The sequence below is a fragment of the Sapajus apella genome, unplaced genomic scaffold (genome assembly GCF_009761245.1).
Source record: "Sapajus apella isolate SASKATOON/1434 unplaced genomic scaffold, GSC_monkey_1.0 scaffold5, whole genome shotgun sequence".
In the NCBI taxonomy this organism is placed as follows: Eukaryota; Metazoa; Chordata; class Mammalia; order Primates; family Cebidae; genus Sapajus; species Sapajus apella.
The window spans coordinates 42,594,625-42,616,636 of NW_022436945.1; the positions used below are offsets into that span (position 1 = coordinate 42,594,625).

A 22,012-nucleotide genomic window follows, 5' to 3' on the forward strand; every position below is an offset into this window, starting at 1 on the left:
TATATATATATATATATATGGCCAAGAGGTAATACAAATGTGCAACCTTGGGAGCTGCTGACTATTGAGTCCTCTCTCCCCCGATGCCTCCTCCCATGGTGCATCAACCACCACTTAATTAGGAAGGCCATTTCTTCACATAATACCTTGTATGTGCTGTGTCAGTAACTGAATTCTACCTGACACCAGAACTAGGGCTTATTCTAAGAGAGTTTGTAGCCTATTAAAGAGCTCAGGCAAGTGTTAGGGGGATGCTTTTCCTTATCACCTCCCTCATTGTGTACCTTGATGCATTTCTTTGAGTAGTTCTCCTGGCCTCTTGCCTCACTCTTTAATTAGACTTTCCATGGGGTAGGAGTGACAGCCGTTTGATAGATTTGGGAGAAAGGATTGGTCCCTCTGGGTCCTTTTGCTTTGGGGCCTGCCTGTCTACAGCGTTCTCTAAGATGGTGCCTCAATCTGTACAAGGATTTTTGTGATCTACTTTCTATCACATAGCAAGCTTAGCCCCTACAGGAGGAGGCCTGCAGCTTTGGGATGTAAGTTCTATTCGGGGATATCAGTGATTCAAACTACTCATTTCAATATGGTTTTGTCAATAACAGATAGTATTTTTATTCTATTTGTCTGACTCCTGTGCCTAGTTTTCAGTTGGTTTCTAAAGGTGGTAGACAAAAAGGGTTGTTATTTATTGGGCCCTTCAGGCTGCAACCAAGGCCATACACAGTTGTAATATGAGTCGTCACAACATAGGTGGTGTATTAGTTTGCATAGGATAGACAATGCTGCATTAACAAACAGGATACAGAACTCTCAATGACTTAACACAATACAAGTTTATTTCTCCTTCCTGCCAGAATCTAGTGTGAATTGATTGGCCCTCTTCTACCTTGTGGCTTTGCTATCTAGGATATGTGGCTTCCAGGTCACTGCAACAGGGAAAGAGAAAAGTGGAAGAGGCACACCAGCTCTTATGTGATACCCAGTACTCTTGCTGAAGTTAAACATGACGGTTATGTCACTCCAAACAACTGCAAAGAAGGCTGGGAAACGTAGGGGAACACATGGATACTTGGAGGGCACAAACTCTCTCTGCTACAAGTGGATTAAGAAAAATCAGGGGGCCAGGCGCGGTGGCTCATGCCTGTAATCCCAGCACTTTGGGAGGCTGAGGTGGGCAGATCACCTGAGGCCAGGAGTTCGACACCAGCTGGTCCAACGTGGTGAAACCCTGTCTGTACTAAAAATACAAAAATTAGCCGGGTGTGATGGTAGGCACCTGTAATCCCAGCTACTCAGGAGGCTGAGGCAGGAGAATCACTTGAATCTGGGAGTTGGAGGTTGCAGTGAGCCAAGATCACACCATCATGCCTCTGCACTCCAGCCTGGGTGACAGAGCAAGACTCTGTCTCAAAAAAAAAAAGAAAAAGAAAAAGAAAAAAAGAAAAAAGAAAGAAAGAAAGAAGAGAAAAAGAAAAGAAAAAAAATCAGGGAAAGTTCAAGGGAGCAGAGTGAAGCACAAAGCGAGTTGAGTGGTATCAAAAGTGTATTTTGCCTATTTCATAGTTTTTCCAAAGCCAGGCATTCTGTCTGAAATTTGTCTGTACAATCTCCTCAGAATCCAGTGCCACCAAGCCATCTACAAATGACAATATGCTGATTGAGGTTTTTCCTGTTAACAAGTGTGCATTTTACCTCGGGTCTTCTGGAGACAATATGTTCTTTGTTTGGTTGCATAATTCATTCTTTTAATTTTAATTATGTACTATATTTAAATTTATTATGTACTATATTAGTAATTCTAGAAGTGAGAATATTGGGTCCACAGTAGTTTTGGATAATTTGAACCTTTCAGCACTCTTCAAATCACATTAAATATAGCATTGGTTTTAGTTCTTTTTTTTCTCTCTCAGTGGGATTTGTTTGAATAGGAGTCATCTAATGTAACCATAGTTCTTAAGCATTCTCTTTGAATTAATCATCTGGTATTTGTTAGTTGTTTTTCTAGGAAGAGAATCCAAAATCTTTCAAAGCCTAAAAAGCAATGGGGAACTCCAGATAGGTAAGGCAATATTATATGGTCTTGTTTGTAATGATTGTGTTCATTATTTCAAGTAGGTAAGTATTATTCTTACCTATCTATTATTAACCCTGTATTCCAGATTTTTCCATCCACCTCTACTTAACTGAACCAATATTGTCACCTCATTGTAGTCACCATGTAAAAGGCTAACCCTTGGTCAGTAGCCTTTAAATTTGGCTGTACATTGGAATCACCTGGCGAACTTTAATACTGACTGATATCTGAGTGCTTTCCCCAGAAATCCTGATTTAGTTGATACGGGGTGCAGCACAGATATCTGAGTGCTTTCCCCAGAAATCCTGATTTAGTTGATATGGGGTGCAGCACAGACTTTGGTAGTTAAAAGCTCTCCAGGTGATTCTGTAGGCAGACAGGCTTGAGAACCACTGCTCAAGGGTGTGACTCCACGCTCCTTTCAAACTTTTCGTGCATTCTCCAAGTCCAGCTTTGCTGCCTGTATCTCTAAGGCTGCTATCACTAATCCTAATACCTCTAAGCCTCTTATTAGAGCATACCTGTCCTCTGGGTCTCCAGCAAGCTGGACCTTCAGTCCTTTCATGTTTGGCCAAGGGACTCCCCTTTTTCTTCTTTGGCTCCAGAGTCAAGCTTGAATATTTTTTTGAATCTCCTATTGCCTTTTTTTTTTTTTTTTGAGGCAGGATCTTACTCTGTACAGGCTGGGGTGCAGTGGTACAATCATGGCTCACTGCAGCCTTGACCTCCCAGGCTCAAGCGATTTTCCCATCTCAGCCTCCTGAGTATCTGGGACCACATATGTGAGCCACTGTACCCAGCTAATTTTTAATTTTTTTTGTGGAGACGGGGGTCTCCCTATGTTTCCCAGACTGACCTCAAACTCCTATGCTCAAGTGATCCTCCCGTCTTGGCCTCCCAAAATGATGGAATTGCAGGTGTGAGCCACCATGCCTGTCCTGTTGCTTTTAAAACAAAATTAGTAGACTTTAATTTTTAGAGCAGTTTTGGTTTACAGAATAACTGAGCAGAAACTACAGAGTTCCCATATTTACCACCCCTTCCCCGAGTTTTTCCTGCTACTAACATCTTGGATTATTGTAGTATAATTGTTGAAACTGATGAGCCAATATTGATACATTATTATTGATTAAAGTACATTAAGATTCACTTTTTGTGTTGTGCAGCTTTATAGGTTTGACAAATGCATAATGTATCCACCATTATAGTATCAGGATAGTTTCACGGCCCTAAAAATTACCTGTGTTCCAACTATTCATTTCTTTTCCTCTTTCCTCCCTCTCCAAACCCTTGGCCACTACTGATCTATTTACTGTCTCTATGGTTTTGTCTTCTCTAGAAAGCCATATAGTTGGAATTGTACAGTATGTAATCTTTCGGATTGGCTTCTTTTACTTAGTAATATGCATTTAAGTTTCCACCATGTCTTTTTGTGGCTTGATAGCTAATTTCTTTTTAAGATTATATTCTGGTGGGGCGCAGTGGCTCACGCCTGTAATCCCAGAACTTTGGGAGGCTGAGGTGGGCAGATCACTTGAGGTCAGGAGTTCGAGACCAGCCTGGCCAACATGGTGAAACCCCATCTCAATAAATAAATAAATAAATAAATAAAAGATTATATTCTATTGATGTGGGTACTATTTCATTGTATAGATATATCACAGGTTATCCATTCACCTATTTAAGGGTATCATGATTGCTTCCAATATTGGGCAATTATGTAATAAAGGTGCTATAAACATTCACATGCAGGTTTTTTGGTACATATAAGTTTTTGGCTAGTTTGGGTAAATTGCTGGATAATATGGTAAGAGTATATTTAACTTTGTAAGAAACTGCTAAGCTCTTCCAAGTTGACTCTACCATTTTACATTTTCGCAAGTAGTGAATAGAGAGTTCCTGTTGCTCCACACCTTTGTCAGCATTTGGTGTTGTCAGTGTTTAGGATTTTAGCCATTCTAATAGGTGTGTAGTGGTATCTCATTGTTTTAATTTGTAATTCTCTAATAAACTAATGTTGAGCATATTTACTTAATTGTATGTCTTCTTTGGTAAGGTGTTTGTTCAGATCTTTTGCCCATTTTTTAGTTGGGCTATTCGTTATTGTTGAATTTTAAGTGTTCTTTGTATATTTTGGATACCAATTTTTTTATCAGATATTTGTTTTGCAAATATCGTCTCTCAGTCTGCGGTTTAGCTTTTTATTCTCTTAGTGGTGTGTTTCACAGAATAAAAATTTTAATTTTTATGAAGTTCAGCTTACTGATTTTTTCTTTTGTGAATCATGTTTTTGGTGTTGTATCTAAAAACTCATTGCCAAACCCAAAGTCACCTGAATTTTCTCCTTTGTGTTTTTCCATAAAACTCTGAAAAGTTTTATATTTTTGTATTTTATATTTACACCTAGACACATTTTGAGTTAATGTTTATAAAAGGTGCAAGGTCTCTGCCTAGATTATTTATTTATTTTTGCATGTAGATGTCCAGTTGTTCCAGCACCATTTGTTGAAAAGACTATCATTTCTTTTTCTTTTGTTCTTTTTTTTTTTTTTGAGATGGAGCCTTGCTTGTGTTGCCTAGGCTGGAGTACAATGGCATGATCTCAGCTCACTACAACCTCTGTCTCCTGGGGTCTCCTGCCTCAGCCTCCTGAGTAGCTGGGATTACAGGCATGAGCCAGCATACCCAGATAATTTCGTATTTTTAGTAGAGATGGTGTTTCTCCATGTTGGTCAGGCTGATCTCAAATTCCTGATCTCAGATGATCTGCCTGCCTCAGCCTCCCAAAGTGCTCCACCTCGCCTAGCTGAGACTATCATTTCATGATTGGATTGCCTTCAATCCATTGGCTATATTCGTGTGGATCTACTTATAGGAGCTGTATTTTATCCCACTCATCTGTCTCTTCTTTCACCAATACCATGCTGCCTTGATTACTATAGCTTTATAAGTCTTGAAGTAAGATAGCATTAGTCCTCTGACTTTGTTCTTTCTCAATATTATGTTGATTATTCTGGGTCTTGTGTCTTTCTATATAAACCATAGAATCAGTTTGCCAATATCTATCTATGAAGCAACTTGCTGGGACTTTTACTGGGATTGCATTGACTATATAAACCAGCTGGGAATAATTGATATCTTAATATTGAGATTTCCTATCCATGACTATTGAATATCTCTCCATTTATATAGCTCTTCTTTGATTCTTTCAACAGAGTTTTGTAGTTTTCCTTATATGAATCTTTTATATATATTGTTAGAATTATGCTTATGTATTTAATTTTTGTAATGCTAATGTAAATATCATTGTGTTTGTTTTTTTTTTTTTTTTCAAATTCCTATTGTTCTTTGTTGGCATATAAAAAAATCAGTAGACTTTTGCATGTTAATGCTGTATCTTGCAATTTTGCTATACTCTAAAGACTAAGTTTTAAGAGGCTTAAAACTAAAAATACACTATGCATTAAATTCTCTCTTATTCATGGATAGGAACACACACATATATATTGAGTAGAGATACACACTGATAAGAGATATGTTAATGGATATTACTAGAACTGTTAAAATCTTGCAACATGCCCCAACCTGACTTGAAACCAATAGAAAAATTGGAGGCATTATTTGATTAGGGAGTAAAGTTTAGAAAAGTTAAGTAACTTACCCAAGTTCAACTTGGATTTGAATCTATATCCATTGACCACAAAGCCCATTTTTTTCCATTATATCACCCTGTCTATTTTAGAAAGGCACAGTTCCTTTAATAGCATGGGAAACCAGAGGCAAGAAGATAATTTGGGGCTATTAAAATAATGCAGAAGAGAAATAACGATAGCCTGTCCTAGAACAGTGGCCTTAAGTGTTGAGAGAAAGAGTCAAGACATAGATGAACAGAACCTAGTGACAAATGAATTATAAAAGTCTGAGTGAGGAGTAAACATGATTTCTAGGTTTCTGTCTTTAGAAGTAAGGCAGAATGCTTCCAGCTTTTGCCCATTCAATATGATATTGGCTGTGGGTTTGCCATAAATAGCTCTTATTATTTTGAGATATGATCCATTGATACCTAGTTTATTGAGAGTTTTCAGAATAAAGAACTGTTGAATTTTGTTGAAGGCCTTCTGTGCATCTATTGAGATAATCATGTGGTTTTTGCCTTTGATCATTTCCATTTCCTATTGTTATCCCAACATGGAATGTGCCTCATTTCTGGCAATCTGTGCTTTTTGCTTTCTTCCATGAAGGCTTTTCAGGTTAATCTCTTACTCATTTCTTCTTTTCTGTTGATCCTATGCTCAGCTATCCTACCTATGTCACAGGGCTGTTGAGACTAAATGAACTGATATCTGTAAAGTACTGAGCCCAATGCCTGGCAAAGGATAAGTATTCTACAGATTGTAGCTATTAATACTATTCTGTTACTACTTTATTTTCTGATCACCCAGTAAAGGGCTTCACCCAAAATAGGAGGATAGTGTAGACAGAATGCTCATTTTATGCCAACCTGAGTATAAACCACAGGGTTTACTTGATGGCAGAAACAGAACTATCTCTAGTCGGTTCGTTTTTGGTTGCCACATTTTGAGACAACAGATTAAATAGTAATATATATTTTTCTTTTTGTGTGTTTTAAACAGTAATATTTTAACTTCCACAAATATTATATCCATTTCAGATGCTTGGAAATCATAAGATTCTGTGATGTCGTTCTTGAAATGAAGTAAAGTCAGTATAAGAGCCATCAAGAGCCATTTCTGGCCAGGCATGGTGGCTCATGCCTGTAATCCCAGCACTTTGGGAGGCCAATGCAGGCAGATCACTTGAGGTCAGGAGTTTGAGACCAGTCTAGTCAACATGGTGAAACCCTGTCTCTGTTAAAAATACAAAAATTAGCCAGGTGTGGTAGCACGTGCCTGTAATCCCAGCTACTCAGGAGGCTGAGGCAGGAGAACCACTTGAACCTAAGCAGAGGTTGCATTCGCATAACTCCACTCCAGCCTGGACTACAGAGTGAGACTTTGTCAAAAACAAAACAAAACAAAGCAAAACAAAACACCAGAAAAAGAATAATTTTATAAAATATTTTCATTAGCAATGAATTGTTTACCATTTTGTTTTTATGCTTCTTAATAGAAAACTGTTTTGGGGAAATCAAGATCCTATTCGCCCTGTTTCCCAAGGTGCTTTGAAGATTCAGCTGACCAAAAGACTTGAGAAGCTTGCCCAGCCCAAGGAAGTTTCCCACCACTATGTACCTAACAGGTTAGTGTCTGTGTGTTATCATGTTACTTTATCAGAAGTTTTTTTTTTTTTTTTTTTCTTTGGAGACGGAGTCTTGCACTGTCGCCCGCCCTGGAGTGCAATGGCACGATCTTGGCTCACTGCAACCTCTGCCTTCCAGGCTCAAGTGATTCTCCTGCCACAGCCTCCTGAGTAGCTGGGATTACAGGTGCATACCAACACACCTGGCTAATTTTTTGCATTTTTAGTAGAGACAGGGTTTCACTTTGTTGGCTAGACTGGTCTTGAACTCCTGTCCTCGTGATCCGCCTGCCTTGGCCTCCCAAAATGCTGGTATTGCAGACATAAGCCACCACATCTGGCCATTATCAGGAGTTCTTAGGGGAACTAGACATAGAACTTTTATCTAAAAGCCATAAATTGTTCAACGTGCTGTCAAAATTTATGGAGAATTAGGGATTCTATATCCGTTTCCAATCTGATGCTACAGGTAAGCTTTTCCAGAGCAAAATCTAATATTTATTGCAGGCTTATAATATCTTACAATGCTTTGGTTTATGAAGATTTAAAAAAAAAATAAAGTGAAGGGGTTATACAAGGATACTTCCAGAGTGAGGAAGATGTCTCTTCAAGATATCGTTGAAGAATTCTACAGAAGCCATTATTTTTTCAAGTAAGGGTCTCCAATTTTAGAATTAAAGACACTGCAGAAGTTCAAGGGATATCTGAAATCACCCATTCCAACTCCTGCCGAGGACTGGCCACTTCCTTCTCTAAGTTCTCACTTTGGCTTCGGTGATACTCTCCGTCCTGGCTTCCCTCCTATCTTCTTCACCTTGCCCTCTCAATATCCTGTGTGAGGTGGTTTCTCTTTCTCTGCCACTGTTGCCCAATGTCCTGTCCCTGGCTTCTTTCTCTTCCTGCTCTAAATTCTTCCCAAACGTGGAGGTGTCCTCTCATAAGGATTTTGCTTCCATTCTTGTGGTGGTGACCTCCAACTCCTATCCCCAGCCTAAACCTCTCTCCTTATCTCAGAATTGTTGACTTCCCCTGTGGGAAGGTGCTACAGGAGTCTCCATCTCAACATGTTTGTATCGCTCTTTAAAATAATTTTGAGATGATGTCATTCTATGTTGCCCAGGCTGGTCTCAAATTCATGGCCTTAAGCAGTCCTCCTGCCTCAGCCTTCCAAAGTGCTGGGATTACAGGTATGAGCAACTGTACCTGGCCAGCATGTTTGAAACTGAACTACTTTTTATTTTTTTGGAGACAGAATCTTGCTCTGTTACCCAGGCTGGAGTGCAATGGCCTGATCTCAGCTTACTGCAACCTCTACCTCCTGGGTTCAAGCAATTCTTTTGCCTCAGCCTCCCCCAGTAGCTGAGATTACAGGTGTGTGCCACTAGGTCTGGCTACTTTTTGTATTTTTAGTAGAGACAGGGTCTGGCCATGTTGGCCAGGCTGGTCTCAAATTCATGGCCTCAAGTGAGCCATCCACCTGGGCCTCCCAAAGTGCTGGGATTACACACATGAGCCACTGTGCCTGGCCAGAACTGCTTTTTAATCTAATATCGAAGTGGATATTTGCTTCAGAATGATATTTACAGGTTATAATAATTGGTGTATTTGTTTGCTTGTAAAAGTTTATTCAAAATAAATAAATTAATTTCGGTGGCGCGTGCCTGTAATCCCAGCTATTTTTTTTTTGAGACAGAGTTTCGCTCGTTACCCAGTCTGGAGTGCAATGGTGCGATCTTGGCTCACCGCAACCTCCGCCTCCTGGGTTCAGGCAATTCTCCTGCCTCAGCCACTGAGTAGCTGGGATTACAGGCACGCGCCACCATGCCCAGCTGATTTTTTGTATTTTTAGTAGAGACGGGGTTTCACCGTGTTGACCAGGATGGTCTTGATCTCTTGACCTCGTGATCCACCCGCCTCGGCCTCCCAAAGTGCTGGGATTACAGGCGTGAGCCACCGGGCCCGGCCTCTTTTTAATTTCTTAATGGAGATCACTTCATTTTTTCGAACACAAGAATGCCAGTTGTACATGATTAATTTCATCTTCTTTCTAGAAAATATAGAAATGATCTTTGCATGTTTGGTGACATTTTATCATTATTTTTGGTGGCATGTTACTATTACATTTAATTCAGCAAATATTTTGCCACAACAGAATACCTGAGGCTGGGTAATTTACAAAGAGAAGAGGTTTATTTAACTCATGGTTCTATAAACTGAGAAGTATAAGAAGCATGGCGCTGGGATCTGCTCAGCCTCTGGTGAGGGCTTTTCGTGCTGCTTCATAAGATGAAGAAGAAAGTCAAAGGGAAAGCAAGCATGTGCAAAGAGGGAAAACCAAGGGGCATCCTGGCTTTGTAAAAACCCACTCTCATGGGCACATTCCTGTTAGAACTACGTAATTCAGTCTCAAGAGAGTGAGAACTCACCACTACCGAGAATGACATTAACACATTCATGAAGGATCCGTCCCCCTGACCCAAACACCGCCCACTATGCCTTACTTCCCAGCATCACCACACTGGAAATCAAATTTCCTTTTCTTTTTCTTTCTTTCCTTTTTATTTACTTTTTTTCTTTGAGACGGAGTCTTGTTCTTGTTGCCCAGGCTGGACTGCAGTGGCACCATCTCGGCTCACTGCAATCTCTGCCTCCCAGGCTCAAGTGATTCTCCTGCCTCAGCCTCCCAAGTAGCTGAGATTACAGATGCCTGCCACCATGGCCAGCTACTTTTTGTATTTTTAGTAGAGACGGGGTTTCATCATGTTGGCCAGGCTAGTCTTAAACTCTTGACCTCAGGTGATCTGCCCACCTTGGCCTCCCAAAGTGCTGGGATTGCAGGCATGAGCCACCTTGCCCAGCCTAGGAATCAGATTTCAACATGAGTTTTTGTGAAGACAAACAAACATATTCAAATTACAGTACAGGGGCAAAGGCAAGTAAGACACAATTATTGCTTTTAAGGAGTTTATCATCTATTATGGAGATATACGAGGTAAATTAAAGTAATACCTAAGAAGTCTTTGGAGTTCAATAAAGAAGAGATTATATTTACTTGGGAGGGATCAAGGAGGAGAAAAAAAGCTGAATTTTCCATATCCTTAATCTCGCTTCCTAAAAGTATCCTAAATTTTCTTATGATTTCTTCCAGAAAAAATAAATAAAATTATGCATATACGTATCTTTTGCCCTTAAAAAAAAAAAATATATATATATATATATATATTCCTGTTTGTGTGTGTGTGTGTGTATGTTTTATGTGGCTTCTTTCTGGCAAAATCCTTGATCTTATCTCTTTTAAAATGTATTCCCCAGACTTATTTTTCATCTAGTTTAGAAAACTCTCGGTTATTATTATTTCAGATTTTTTTCGTGCTCCTCCTTTATGGGCTCTAGTTAAATGTATTAGACTGTCTCAAGTTTTCCCACAGCACATTGACTCTGCTTCCCCACCTCTGTGTTTTATTTCTCTCCATGTCTTCACTAATCTTTTCATCTACAGTGTAATATTTGTCTACCCAGAGTATTTTTCATCTCACTCATTGTAGTTTTTAATCTCTAGAGGTTCATTTGGGTATTTCTATATTTCACCTCTACCTAACCTGCTCAACATTTCTTTGCCTTCTTGAAAATATGCAGTGCAGTTACAATAGCTGTTTTAATGTTCTTGCCTACTAATTTTATAATATGTCATTTCTGGGTCTGTTTCTAATGATTGACTTTTCTCATTATGGGTCACAATTTACCATTTCTTTGCATACTTGGTAGTTTTTGATTGGGTACCAGATACCGTGAATTTTACCTTACTGGCTCCTAGATGTTTTTGTATTCCTATAAATGTTCTGGAGCTTTGTTCTGGGATGTAGTTACCTTATTTCTAAGCAGTTTGATCTTCTGAAGTTTTTTTTTTTTTTAAAGTTTTATTTCGATTAATTCACTCACCGTATAATTCGCTCATTTTAAGTATTTAATTTAGTATAAAAGTGTAGTGGCTTATGCCTATCATCCTGCTTTGGGGGTCTGAAGTGAAGGACTGCATGCACTCAGTAGCTAGGACCAGCCTGGGCAACACCGTGAGACCCCGTCTCTGTACTGAAAAAACAAAAAATAAAAAAGTGTATAAATCAGAGTTGGACAGTATATTCATAGGACTGTGTAATTGTCACCAAAATCTAATTTTAGAATATTTTGTCTTCCCTAAAAGAAATATTAAGCTCATTAGCAGTCAGTTCTTATTCCCCTTCAACTTCACCTCCAACCCCTAAGCAACCACTGATCTATTTTCCGTTCTTATAAATTTACCTATTCTTGAAATTTCACATAAATGGAATCTTACAATATGTTGTTCTTTGTGACTGTCTTCTTTTACTTAGCACAATATTTTCAAGATTCATCTGTGTTGCAGCACGTACCAGTACATTTGTTTTTATGACTAAGTAATATTTAAGTATGGCTTTGCCACATTTTATTTATCGATTCATCAGTTGTTAGACATTGGCCTCTTTTTACATTTTGGCAAAAGTAATGCTGCTATGATCATTGTATTTGAGCTTTTGTGTGAATGTATGCTTTCATTTCTCTTAAATATATAGCAGGAATTGAATTGCTGTTTCACATGATAACCCTGTATTTCACTTTTTGACGAACTGCTGGACTGTTTTCCAAAGTGCCTGTATCATTTTATAATCCCACCAGTAATGAGAGTTTCAATATCTCCACATCCTTACCAACACTTGTTATTATCTTTTTGATACAGCTATCCTACTATGTGTGAAGTTGTACTCATTATGATTTTGATTTGCATTTCCTTAATGATTTTTGATGTTGAACATTTTTTCATTTGTTTATTGGCATTTGAATACCTTCCTTGGCGAAATCTTCATCCAAATCCTTTTTTCATTTTTGAGGTTTGCTTTTAAGTTTTTTTTTAAAAAAATGAGACTGGTGGCTGGGCATGGTGGCTCATGCCTGTAAACCCTGGCACTTTGGGAGGCCCAGGTGGGTGGATCATTTGAGACTAGGAGTTGGAGACCAGCCTGGCCAACTTGGCAAAACCTCATCTCTACTAAAAATACAAACAATTAGCTGGGTATGCTGGTGAGCATTTGTGGTCTCAGGTACTCAGGAGGCTAAGGTGGGAGGATCACCTGAGCCTGGGAGGTGGGGGCCATGATTGCATCACTGGACTCTAGCCTGGGTGACAGAGTGAGACCCTGTCTAAAAACAAAAATCAGTTACAGGAGATGTCTTTATTCTAGGGATAAATCCGATCCCTATTATTCTATCATGTCTGGAAGTGGAAGTCTCTTCTAAGTGTTTTAATTTAGTGAAGTATTTACTTTAAAAATATTATCATTTGTATTTCATGACACAAGGATTTATGCTGTAATACTAAGTGAAAAGTTTGAACATAAAGCTGTATATATAGTACGATCCTACTTTTATTTAAAAATGTTTATCCCTTAAACACACCAAGATATTTCCCATCTCAAGGCCTTTTTTGCATTTTCTCCTCTGCCGAGATTGCTTTCCCCGTTTTTAAGTCACTAAGACATTTTGATCCTTTAAGCCTCAGCTTAGGTCTCAGCTTTTCACAGAGACCTTCCCTGACTATTTTCTTCAGCATAACTTTCCACATTCTCACAAACCACCCAAGAAGCCTCTATTTTTGCTGAATAGTTGATGCCTTCATAGTACTCACCACAACTATTTACAGTCATGTGTTGCTTAATGACAGGGATATGTTCTGAGAAATGCATCCGTAGGTGATTTAGTTGTACAAACATAAAGTGCACTCACACAAACCCAGATGGTGTAGCCTACTACACACCTGGGCTATATGGTATCGCCTGGTGCTCTTGGGCTAGAAACCTGCAGCATTTGGCAGAATACTGTAGGCAATTATCACACAATGGTAAGTATTTGTGTATCTAAACGTAGAAAAGGCACGGAAAACTATGGTATAAAAGATAAGAAATGGTACACCTGAACAGGGCATTCTCTAAGACTGGAGCTTGCAGGCCGGGAAGTTGTTCTGGGTGAGTCAGTGAGGGAGTGGTGAGTGAATGTGACGGCCTAGGACAGGACTCCACACTACTGTAGACTTCAGAAACAGTGGAGACCAGCACTGAAGTTACGCTGTTTTTTTTTTTTTTTTTTTTTTTTGAGACAGAGTTTCACTCTCGTTACCCAGGCTGGAGTGCAATGGCGCGATCTCGGCTCACCGCAACCTCCGCCTCCTGGGTTCAGGCAATTTTCCTGCCTCAGCCTCCCAAGCAGCTGGGACTACAGGCACGCGCCACCATGCCCAGCTAATTTTTTGTATTTTTAGTAGAGACGGGGTTTCATCATGTTGACTAGGATGGTCTCGATCTCTTGACCTCGTGATCCACCCGCCTCGGCCTCCCAAAGTGCTGGGATTACAGGCTTGAGCCACCGCGCCCGGCCTGTTACGCTGCTTATGAGAAATTTTTTTTTACTAATATATTAACTTTCGCTCACAATAACTTTTTTACTTTATAAGCTTTTTTTTTTTTTCCTCTTTCACCCAGGCTGGAGTGCAATGGTGTAATCTTGGCTCACTGCAACTTCTGCTTCCCCAGTTCGAGCGATTCTCCTGCCTCAGCCCCTCAAGTAGCTGGAACTGTAGGCACGCACCACCATGCCTGGTTAATTTTTCTATCTTTAGTAGAGTCGGGGTTTCTCCATGTTGGCCAAGCAGGTCTCAAACTCCTGAGCTCAGGTGATCCGCCCGCCCTGGGCTCCCAAAGTGCTGGGATTACAGGCGTGAGCCACCTGGACTTGACTTTATAAGCTTATTAACTTGAAAAAAAAACTTTCTGACTCTTTTGTAGTAACACTTAGCTTAAAACACAAACACATTAGGCAGCTGTCCAAAAATATTTTTTTCTTCATATCCTTATTATTATTTAATCCACGGGACCCTGCTTGATCTATATCCTTATAACATAAGCTTTTTTTTTCTTTCTATTTTTAAGTTTTTTAAACTCTTAAGACTTTTTTTTTTTTTTTCCAGAGAAGGTCTTGCTCTGTTGCCCTTACTGGAGTGCAGTCATACTCAGCTAACTGCAACCTCAGCCTCCTGGACTACAGTCATCCTCCCACCTCAGCCTCCCGAGTGGTGGGGACTACAGGTGTGAGCCACCACACCTGGCTAATTTTTGTCTTTATTTATTTATTTTTTTGGTAGAGACAGGGCTTTGCCATGTTGCCCAGGCTGGTCTCAAACTCCTGGGCTCAAGCAATCCACCCGCCTGGACATGTGGCTAGCACTAGTAATCTCAATGCTTTGGGAGGTCAAAATGGGAGGATAATTTGAGGCCAACAGTTCAAGACCAACCTGGGCAACATGGTAAGACCCCCATCTCTACAAAAAATAAAGAAAATTATCTGGGCGTAGTGGCGCATGCCTGTAGTCCTAGCTACTCAGGAGGCTGAGAGTGGAGGATTGCTTGATCCCAGGAGTTTGAGGCTGTACAGAGCTATGATCATACCGCTCTCCAGCCTGCGTGACAGAGCAAGACCTTAAGAAGGTACAAACAAACATTGGCCTAGGCCTACAGAGGGTCAGGGTCATTAATATCACTATCTTCCACCTCCACAGCTTGTCTCTCTGGAAGGTCTTTCGGAGCAAAACATGCATGGAGCTGCCATTTCCTAGGATAAAATGCTTTTTCCTGAAATACCTCCTGAAGGACCTGTCTGAGGCTGTTATACAGTTAGCTTTTTTATAAGTAGAAAGATTATACTCTAAAATAACAATAAAAATACATAAACCCATAATATATAGTAAATACATAAACCAGTAATATAGTTATTATCACCATCAACTATTACATACTGATTAAAACTGGATTTTACAGGAAAGCAAACAAAGAGTATGTACTATACATAATTGTATGTGCTGTAGGTTTGTTTACAGTAGCATAGCCATAAACATGTGAGTAATGCATTGTGCTATCACTTTATGATGGCTACAGCATCACAAGGCAATAGGAATTTTCAGCTCCAGTACAATCCAGTATACTTGTCCTATAGGTGGTTCATTGCTGACCGAAAGGTCATTACACAGTGCTTGACTGTACTTTACATTTGGTGTTCTCCCCTTGACCTAGAGAACAACCTGCAAGAAAGCAGTGATTATCTATTCTCCGCTATCTCCTAATGTTTAACTCAGTCCTTGGTGCTCAGTAAGTATTTTTGAGTGTATAAATAGAGGGGAAAAAGACTCAATTTATTCCAAGACATTACCCATTATTATCTCTGAATGGTGGACTAATATATGTTTTTTGTTTCTCTCTCTTGAACTTCTTTATTTTACAAGTTTTCTCTATTGAATATTTGTCTCTTCTATGATGAGAAAAATGCGGTGTGCCCTAGATTAAAATAATATTTGAGGCCAGGCGTGGTGGCTCACGTCTGTAATCCCAGCACTTTGGGAGGCTGAGGTGGGTGGATCACCTGAAAGTCAGGAGTTTGAGACCAGTCTGGCCAACATGGCAAAACCTCGTCTATTCTAAAAATACAAAAATTACCTGGGAGTCATGGTGCATGCCTATAATCCTAGCTACTTGGGAGGCTGAGGCAGGAGAATTGCTTGAACCCAGGAGGCGGAGGTTGCAGTGAGCCAAGATCACACCACTGCACTCCAGACTGGGTGTTGGAGCAAGACTCCATATTAAAAAAAAAAAAAAAATTGAGTACCTGCTACGTTGACGGCGCTGTGAGACTTGGATGCATGGATGACTCTGGGAGTAGGAGAGGCACATAAGGGCAGCAGCAATACATTCTGTTAATATGCAGCATTTATAAGGAAAAGATATGCAAATATGAAATTTAAAATTAATATACAAGTTGATTAATAGAATCATTCTTTGTGAATTATAAAGTAACATATACACTTCTCTTGTCTAGTCTTCATAATCACCAAATATTGTTTATTTTCTCCATTTTATAGAACACCTATATACTTCTAGGTGTTGGCAGCATAAGGCATAAGTGTTATGGTCAATACAGATTTTGCTGGCATTTGGCGGTTGCGGTTCCCACCTGAGAGAACGTTGAGTCGCAGATTTGCCTCTGGTGTCTTCTTTCTTTTGTATCTCTCTCTCACTGCTTGGGCCTCTCCCCCCGACGCTGCTCTCCGGGCACACCTTGCCTTTGTGCTGCTCACTGGCTGTATAATCACCTTCCCAACCACTGTGGCCCCCCATGCCTGAGTCTAAGGTCTCCACAATGTACCCCATTGTTCAAAATCACCACTTCCTTCTGTATCTCTAATTCCCAGACTGAACCGCCGTTTCCTACAAAAGGCTAATCCCAGGCAGGGGCTGAGGTTTCCTGCTTGTTTAAGCTGGGCTGTGTGTGTGGGTGTGGGTAGGTGAGTCAGTTCTGTCAGGCAGTGGAGTCAGGGCTGGACAGCCTCCAGCCCCCTCAAGAGATATGTATGATGGTGTAGACAGGCCTCAAGACTGGGTAGTCGCAAGCAACGGGGATACAGACTTATATGCAGCTTGAGGCTTACAAGTCACCTATTCAGCCCAGATGCAAAGGATGTTTACAGCTGCAACTAGCAGACAGAGGCCTGGGCAGAGGAGGGATGCCAATCTGTATCTGTGAACGTCCTAAAGGAACAGAGGAGGTTCTTATAACAGAAGCAAAAGTGGGACTGCAATTTACGTTAACGTTGGATCTGGGGGTAGTCAATGTCACTTCCTTTTCCACGGATGATATATTTTGATAAGGAAAGATTGAAGGGCAGGGTTGATAAGAAGAACAATGACAGTGGTGGTTAATGCCTGTAATCCCAGCACTTTGGGAGGCTGAAATGGGGGCATCACTTGAGCACAGGAGTTCAAGTCCAGCCTAGATAAGAGAGCGAGCCCCTATCGCTACAAAAATTTAAAAATTAGCCCAACATGGTGATGCAAACTTGTAGTCCCAGTTACTCGGGAGGCTGAGGCAGGAGCATTGCTTGAGCCCAGGAGTTTGAGGCTGCTATGAGCCTTGATCGTGCCACTGCACTTGAGCCTGGGTGTTAGGGCAAAATGCTACTTCTAAAATTAGTAGGTAAGACCAGGTGCGGTGGCTCACGCCTATAATCCCAGCACTTTGGGAGGCTGAGGTGGGTGGATCACAAGGTCTGGAGCTTGAGACCAACCTGACAAACATGGTACAACCCTATCTCTACTAAAAATACAAAAATTAGCCAGGCGTGGTGGCATGCTCCTGTAGTCCCAGCTACTCAGGAGGCTGAGGCAGGAGAATTGCTTGAACCTGGGAGGCAAAGGTTGGAGTGAGCTGAGATTGCGCCACTGCACTCCAGCCTGGGTGACAGAGCGAGACTCCATCTCAAAAAACAAACAAACAAATAATAATCATAATAATAAATAAAGAAGAACAATATTATTACTGTACTTATCCAAAAAAATCACAGTTAACAACCCTCAATAATGGGAGTTGATTTATGCGCATGATCAGGTAGAATAAAACTCAGTTCTCTAACATAAAGTATCAATGTAATTCATCCCATAAAATAGAAATCTAGTAAAAATTTTTATTTATATAGATGCTAAAGGAAGTATTTGGTTTTAAAAGCCAATTTTAAAAGCAAATTTTCTCTTCAACAGTATATCTTTTTGTCTGTTTGCAAAATGTAATTGCTGGGCATGGTGGCTCATGCCTTTAATTCTAGTACTTTGGGAGGCTGAGACAGGAGTATTGCTTGAGCTCAGGCGTTCAAAACCAGCCTGGGGAACATAGTGAAACCCCTTCTCTACAAAAAATTAAAAAATTTGCTGGGCATAGTGGCACATGCCTGTGATCCCAGCTACTTGGGAGGCTGAGGTGGGAGGATCATCAGCCTAGGAGGTCGAGGCTGCAGTGAGCCATGATCATGCCACTGTACTCCAGACTGGGTGACAGAGTATGGCCCTGTCTCATTTGAAAAAAAAAGAAGACATTTATTTCAGAAAATTATCTGTTTTGAGTATAATAGAAGCCAATTGATGGCTGTAACCATTTCTAAAGCAATTAATTTCTCCTCACGTGAAAAATAGCTCAACAATAATAAAGTGTTATACCTGCGCCCCTAGGCCTTTTACTTATTTCTTTTCTCTTCTATAACTTGCAGGCCTCAATATTACTACAGCTGTGGAAGAGAGTCTGTAATTTGGCAGATGAATCCTCCTGCGTTGTTTAGACAACCCTCCAAAAGGCTCCAGAGGCTGGCGCAGCCCAGTGGATTCAAAAGACAGTGTCTACTAAATAGGTAGAGTATCTTGAGAATCTCTGTAATCCTAATCTAATTTGGCCAGACGTTTCAGTATTGTTCTAATTTTAGTGTGTGCAATTTCATGAGCTAAAAGTCCACTCATGTTCCAAAGCGTCGGGTGAAAAAATCAAATATTTGCAGCAATTGTAGGTAATCAGAAGATCATCCTCGGTAATTACATTTGACTCATATTGTGGTGAAACTAAAATTTATACTAAACCTTACCATTGTTAGCCAGTTAAAAGGAAATATGCTACTAAAACACCACAGGTTTTTGCAAGTTGTGGAATTTGTTTTCTTATATCTCTGTGATTTTGAGGATACTTTTTCTTCCTTTTGTTTGGAAGGCTGAATTTCTCCTTGTCTTTATAAGACCACTAGGTGGTACATTTTCCACGGGAGCTAAGATTGTGATGTGGTTGTTGGAAAAGCTAATTCAATGTTAGGTTGCATTAGTGGAATATATACAGTGTACAGGTATGGAGAGGGATAGTGCTCAAGAAAATGATAATAAACTTGAGACCCCTCACAAGGTGGGAAATGAGATATTGGGCATCTGGAAACTATGCTATGTGAAAAATAGTTAAGAGAAATGACATGGTTAGCTTGAAAAAGAATAAGAAAGTGGTGACAGCTGTGTTAAAATATTTAAAATGTTGGCATCTGGAAGAGAAAGAAGAGGGGAAAGTAAAATTACTTTATGTTAATCCTAGAACTAGAAGCAGAACATTGACGGCAATAGATGTCAGCTAAGGGTAGGAAAATCTTTCTGGCTAGCTGTTGGGTAATGGAAACTGTCCAGTAACGGAAAGTGAGCCAGCATGCCACCCTAATTCCTGAAAGTTTTCAAGCCCAGGCTGGAATTCTGACTTTACATGGATTTTAGAAAAGATTCCTATATTCAAAGAAATATTGAACTGAACAACCTGAGTCTTTTCCATCACAGAATCCTGTGAAAGAAGGCCCAATTCTTTCCACAGAGTTTCCTCAATTACTTAGTTACCAATTCATTCAATAAAATCTGCTGTACCAAATACATAACATTGGGTAGTTATGTATACATGTAAATTTGGTAATGTATCAAATTGCTTGAACCCGGGAGGCAAAGGTTGTAGTGAACTCAGACACTGCTACTTCACTCAAGCCTGGGCGACAGAATGAGACTGTCTACAAAAAAAAAAAAAAAGGAAGGAAGGAAGGAAAGAAAGAAAGCAGGAAGGAAGGAAGGAAGGGAGGGAAAAGAAAGAAAGAAATTCCAGAATAGGCCAATCCGTAGATCCAAATCCATAGAGACTGAAAGTAGATTAGTGGTTCCCAGGATTCTGAAATTAAATAGTGGTGGTGGTTGCATATCTTTTAGAAAAAGGGAAAAATGACTGAATTGTATATTTTAAAAGGGTATTTTTTAGGGTATGTTGATTGTTTCTCAGCAAAAAAAAAAAAAAAAAAAAAAAAATCCAAAACCAAGAGCCTACCCCTAGAGAGTAATCACATATTTATTTGAGAAAAATAAATTCCATATTAGACTTGTAGGTTTGTCACTTAATTGGTATGTTTTTGGTCAAGGGAAAGAAATATGTGGGGAACAGCCTATGAAAATTGACCAAGTAGCTGGCAGTTATGACCAGCAGTATCTCAAAATCATATTACAGAGGAAACTGGCCACTGCAGAGGGGCCTTCAGTGTGACTGGAATTTTTTTTTTTTTTTTTTGAGACGGAGCTTCACTCATGTTACCCAGGCTGGAGTGCAATGGCGCGATCTCGGCTCACCACAACCTCCGCCTCCTGGGTTCAGGCAATTCTCCTGCCTCAGCCTCCTGAGTAGCTGGGATTACAGGCACGCACCACCATGCCCAGCTAATTTTTTGTATTTTTAGTAGAGATGGGGTTTCACCATGTTGACCAGGATGGTCTCGATCTCTTGACCTCGTGATCCACCCTCCTCGGCCTCCCAAAGTGCTGGGATTACAGGCTTGAGCCACTGCGCCCGGCTTGGAATTTTTATTTCAGAGATTTAAGAGGACATTTTGGTAGAAAATGAGGTGCTTTTCATAACGTAAGCCATGAGTCATTCATAACGGATCATAAAATCAATTCCAGTTTTTTAATAATGAAATCAAATTAAAATTTAAAAATTAGAATCACTGTATAGGATAAGTATTATTTCATAATAATTTCAGTTTGAGATACACAAACACACATTTACATATGCTGTATCAACATATAAAATGTACTTCTCTTTTTTTCTGAGACTGGGGTCTCGATTTGTCACTCAGGCTGTCGTGCAGTGGTACAATCTTGGCTCACTGCAGCCTTGACTTCTTGGGCTCAAGTGATCCTCCCACCTCAGCCTTTTAAGTAGCTGGGACTACAGGCACATGCCACCACACCTGACTAGTTTTTTAGTTTTTGTAGAGAGGGGATCTCACCATGTTTGCCTGGCTGGTCTCAAACTCTAGACCCAAGCAATCCTCCCACCTCTGCTTCTCAGGGTAGAGGGATTACAGGCTGTTGGGATGCCTGTTGGAATTACAGGCATGAGCCACTGTGCTGGCCGAAATGTACTTGTTACTGTGGATCATAGTAAAAAAAAATTGTAAGAAACACCAATCTGATAGAAAGAGCATAATTTCGGGATAGACGTTCCCAAGATAGAAACAGTATATATAATTGATTGGAAGTTAATTGTAGCAATGGAAAATCCAATTATTGTTTCTCCATCCAACAGTTATAATATTTCACGTTTCCACTTGCATATAGACCCTTCAGTGATTACTTAACAAGAGATTCTCTTCAAATCTCTGATCCTTCTCCCCGGATATTACAACTCTCAATAGCCAAAGGCACAGATCCAAAGTATCATCCTTCAAAAAACGTAAGTGTGCCCTTGTGGAAGAAACAGTTCCTGATTGACTTACAACATGCTATCTACTCTCTTTTACTAGGTGTATTTTCCTTTCTTCCTGTTTATTTTTCCATCTTATCAAGTGAACTTTTCTGACTCACTCTTTCATGCCTAATGTATCAATCAGGGATGGGTCAGAGAAGCAGAACCACTATGAGTAATGTAGAAAACAGGATTTATTATAGGAATTAGCCCTTCAGCAATTGTGGGAACTGGTGGAGAAGCCTATGGAAGGCTGTTCTGGCAGCTGGGACTTGGGTCTGGTTATAGATCTAGAGGCAATAGATGTAATAGAGGCAGGTCAGCAGTTCCTGGAATACATTTACGATGGGAAGCTACTACAGGTTAGTTAGGCAAGGAGAGTTTAACCTTTTCAGATGGAGGAAAGGTTGATTCTAATAGCAAGGGAGGCTCAGCAGTATTTTGGGGCTTAAAGTCCCTGGCTTCATTGGAATCTGGCTATATATCCCCAATCCAATT

General features: G+C 40.1%; 1 protein-coding gene across 2 annotated transcripts in view; it reads left to right on the forward strand.

Annotated features, from left to right (window-relative positions):
* Positions 1 to 22,012, forward strand: part of THEGL (theg spermatid protein like) — a 65,141-nt gene that overhangs the window by 27,316 nt on the left and 15,813 nt on the right. For both annotated transcript variants that reach the window (XM_032274293.1, XM_032274294.1), the window contains exons 3-6: positions 1,997 to 2,062; positions 7,208 to 7,336; positions 18,486 to 18,623; positions 21,388 to 21,502. In XM_032274293.1, the coding sequence (XP_032130184.1) occupies positions 1,997 to 2,062; positions 7,208 to 7,336; positions 18,486 to 18,623; positions 21,388 to 21,502 (448 nt within the window). The remainder of the gene's footprint in view (positions 1 to 1,996; positions 2,063 to 7,207; positions 7,337 to 18,485; positions 18,624 to 21,387; positions 21,503 to 22,012) is intronic.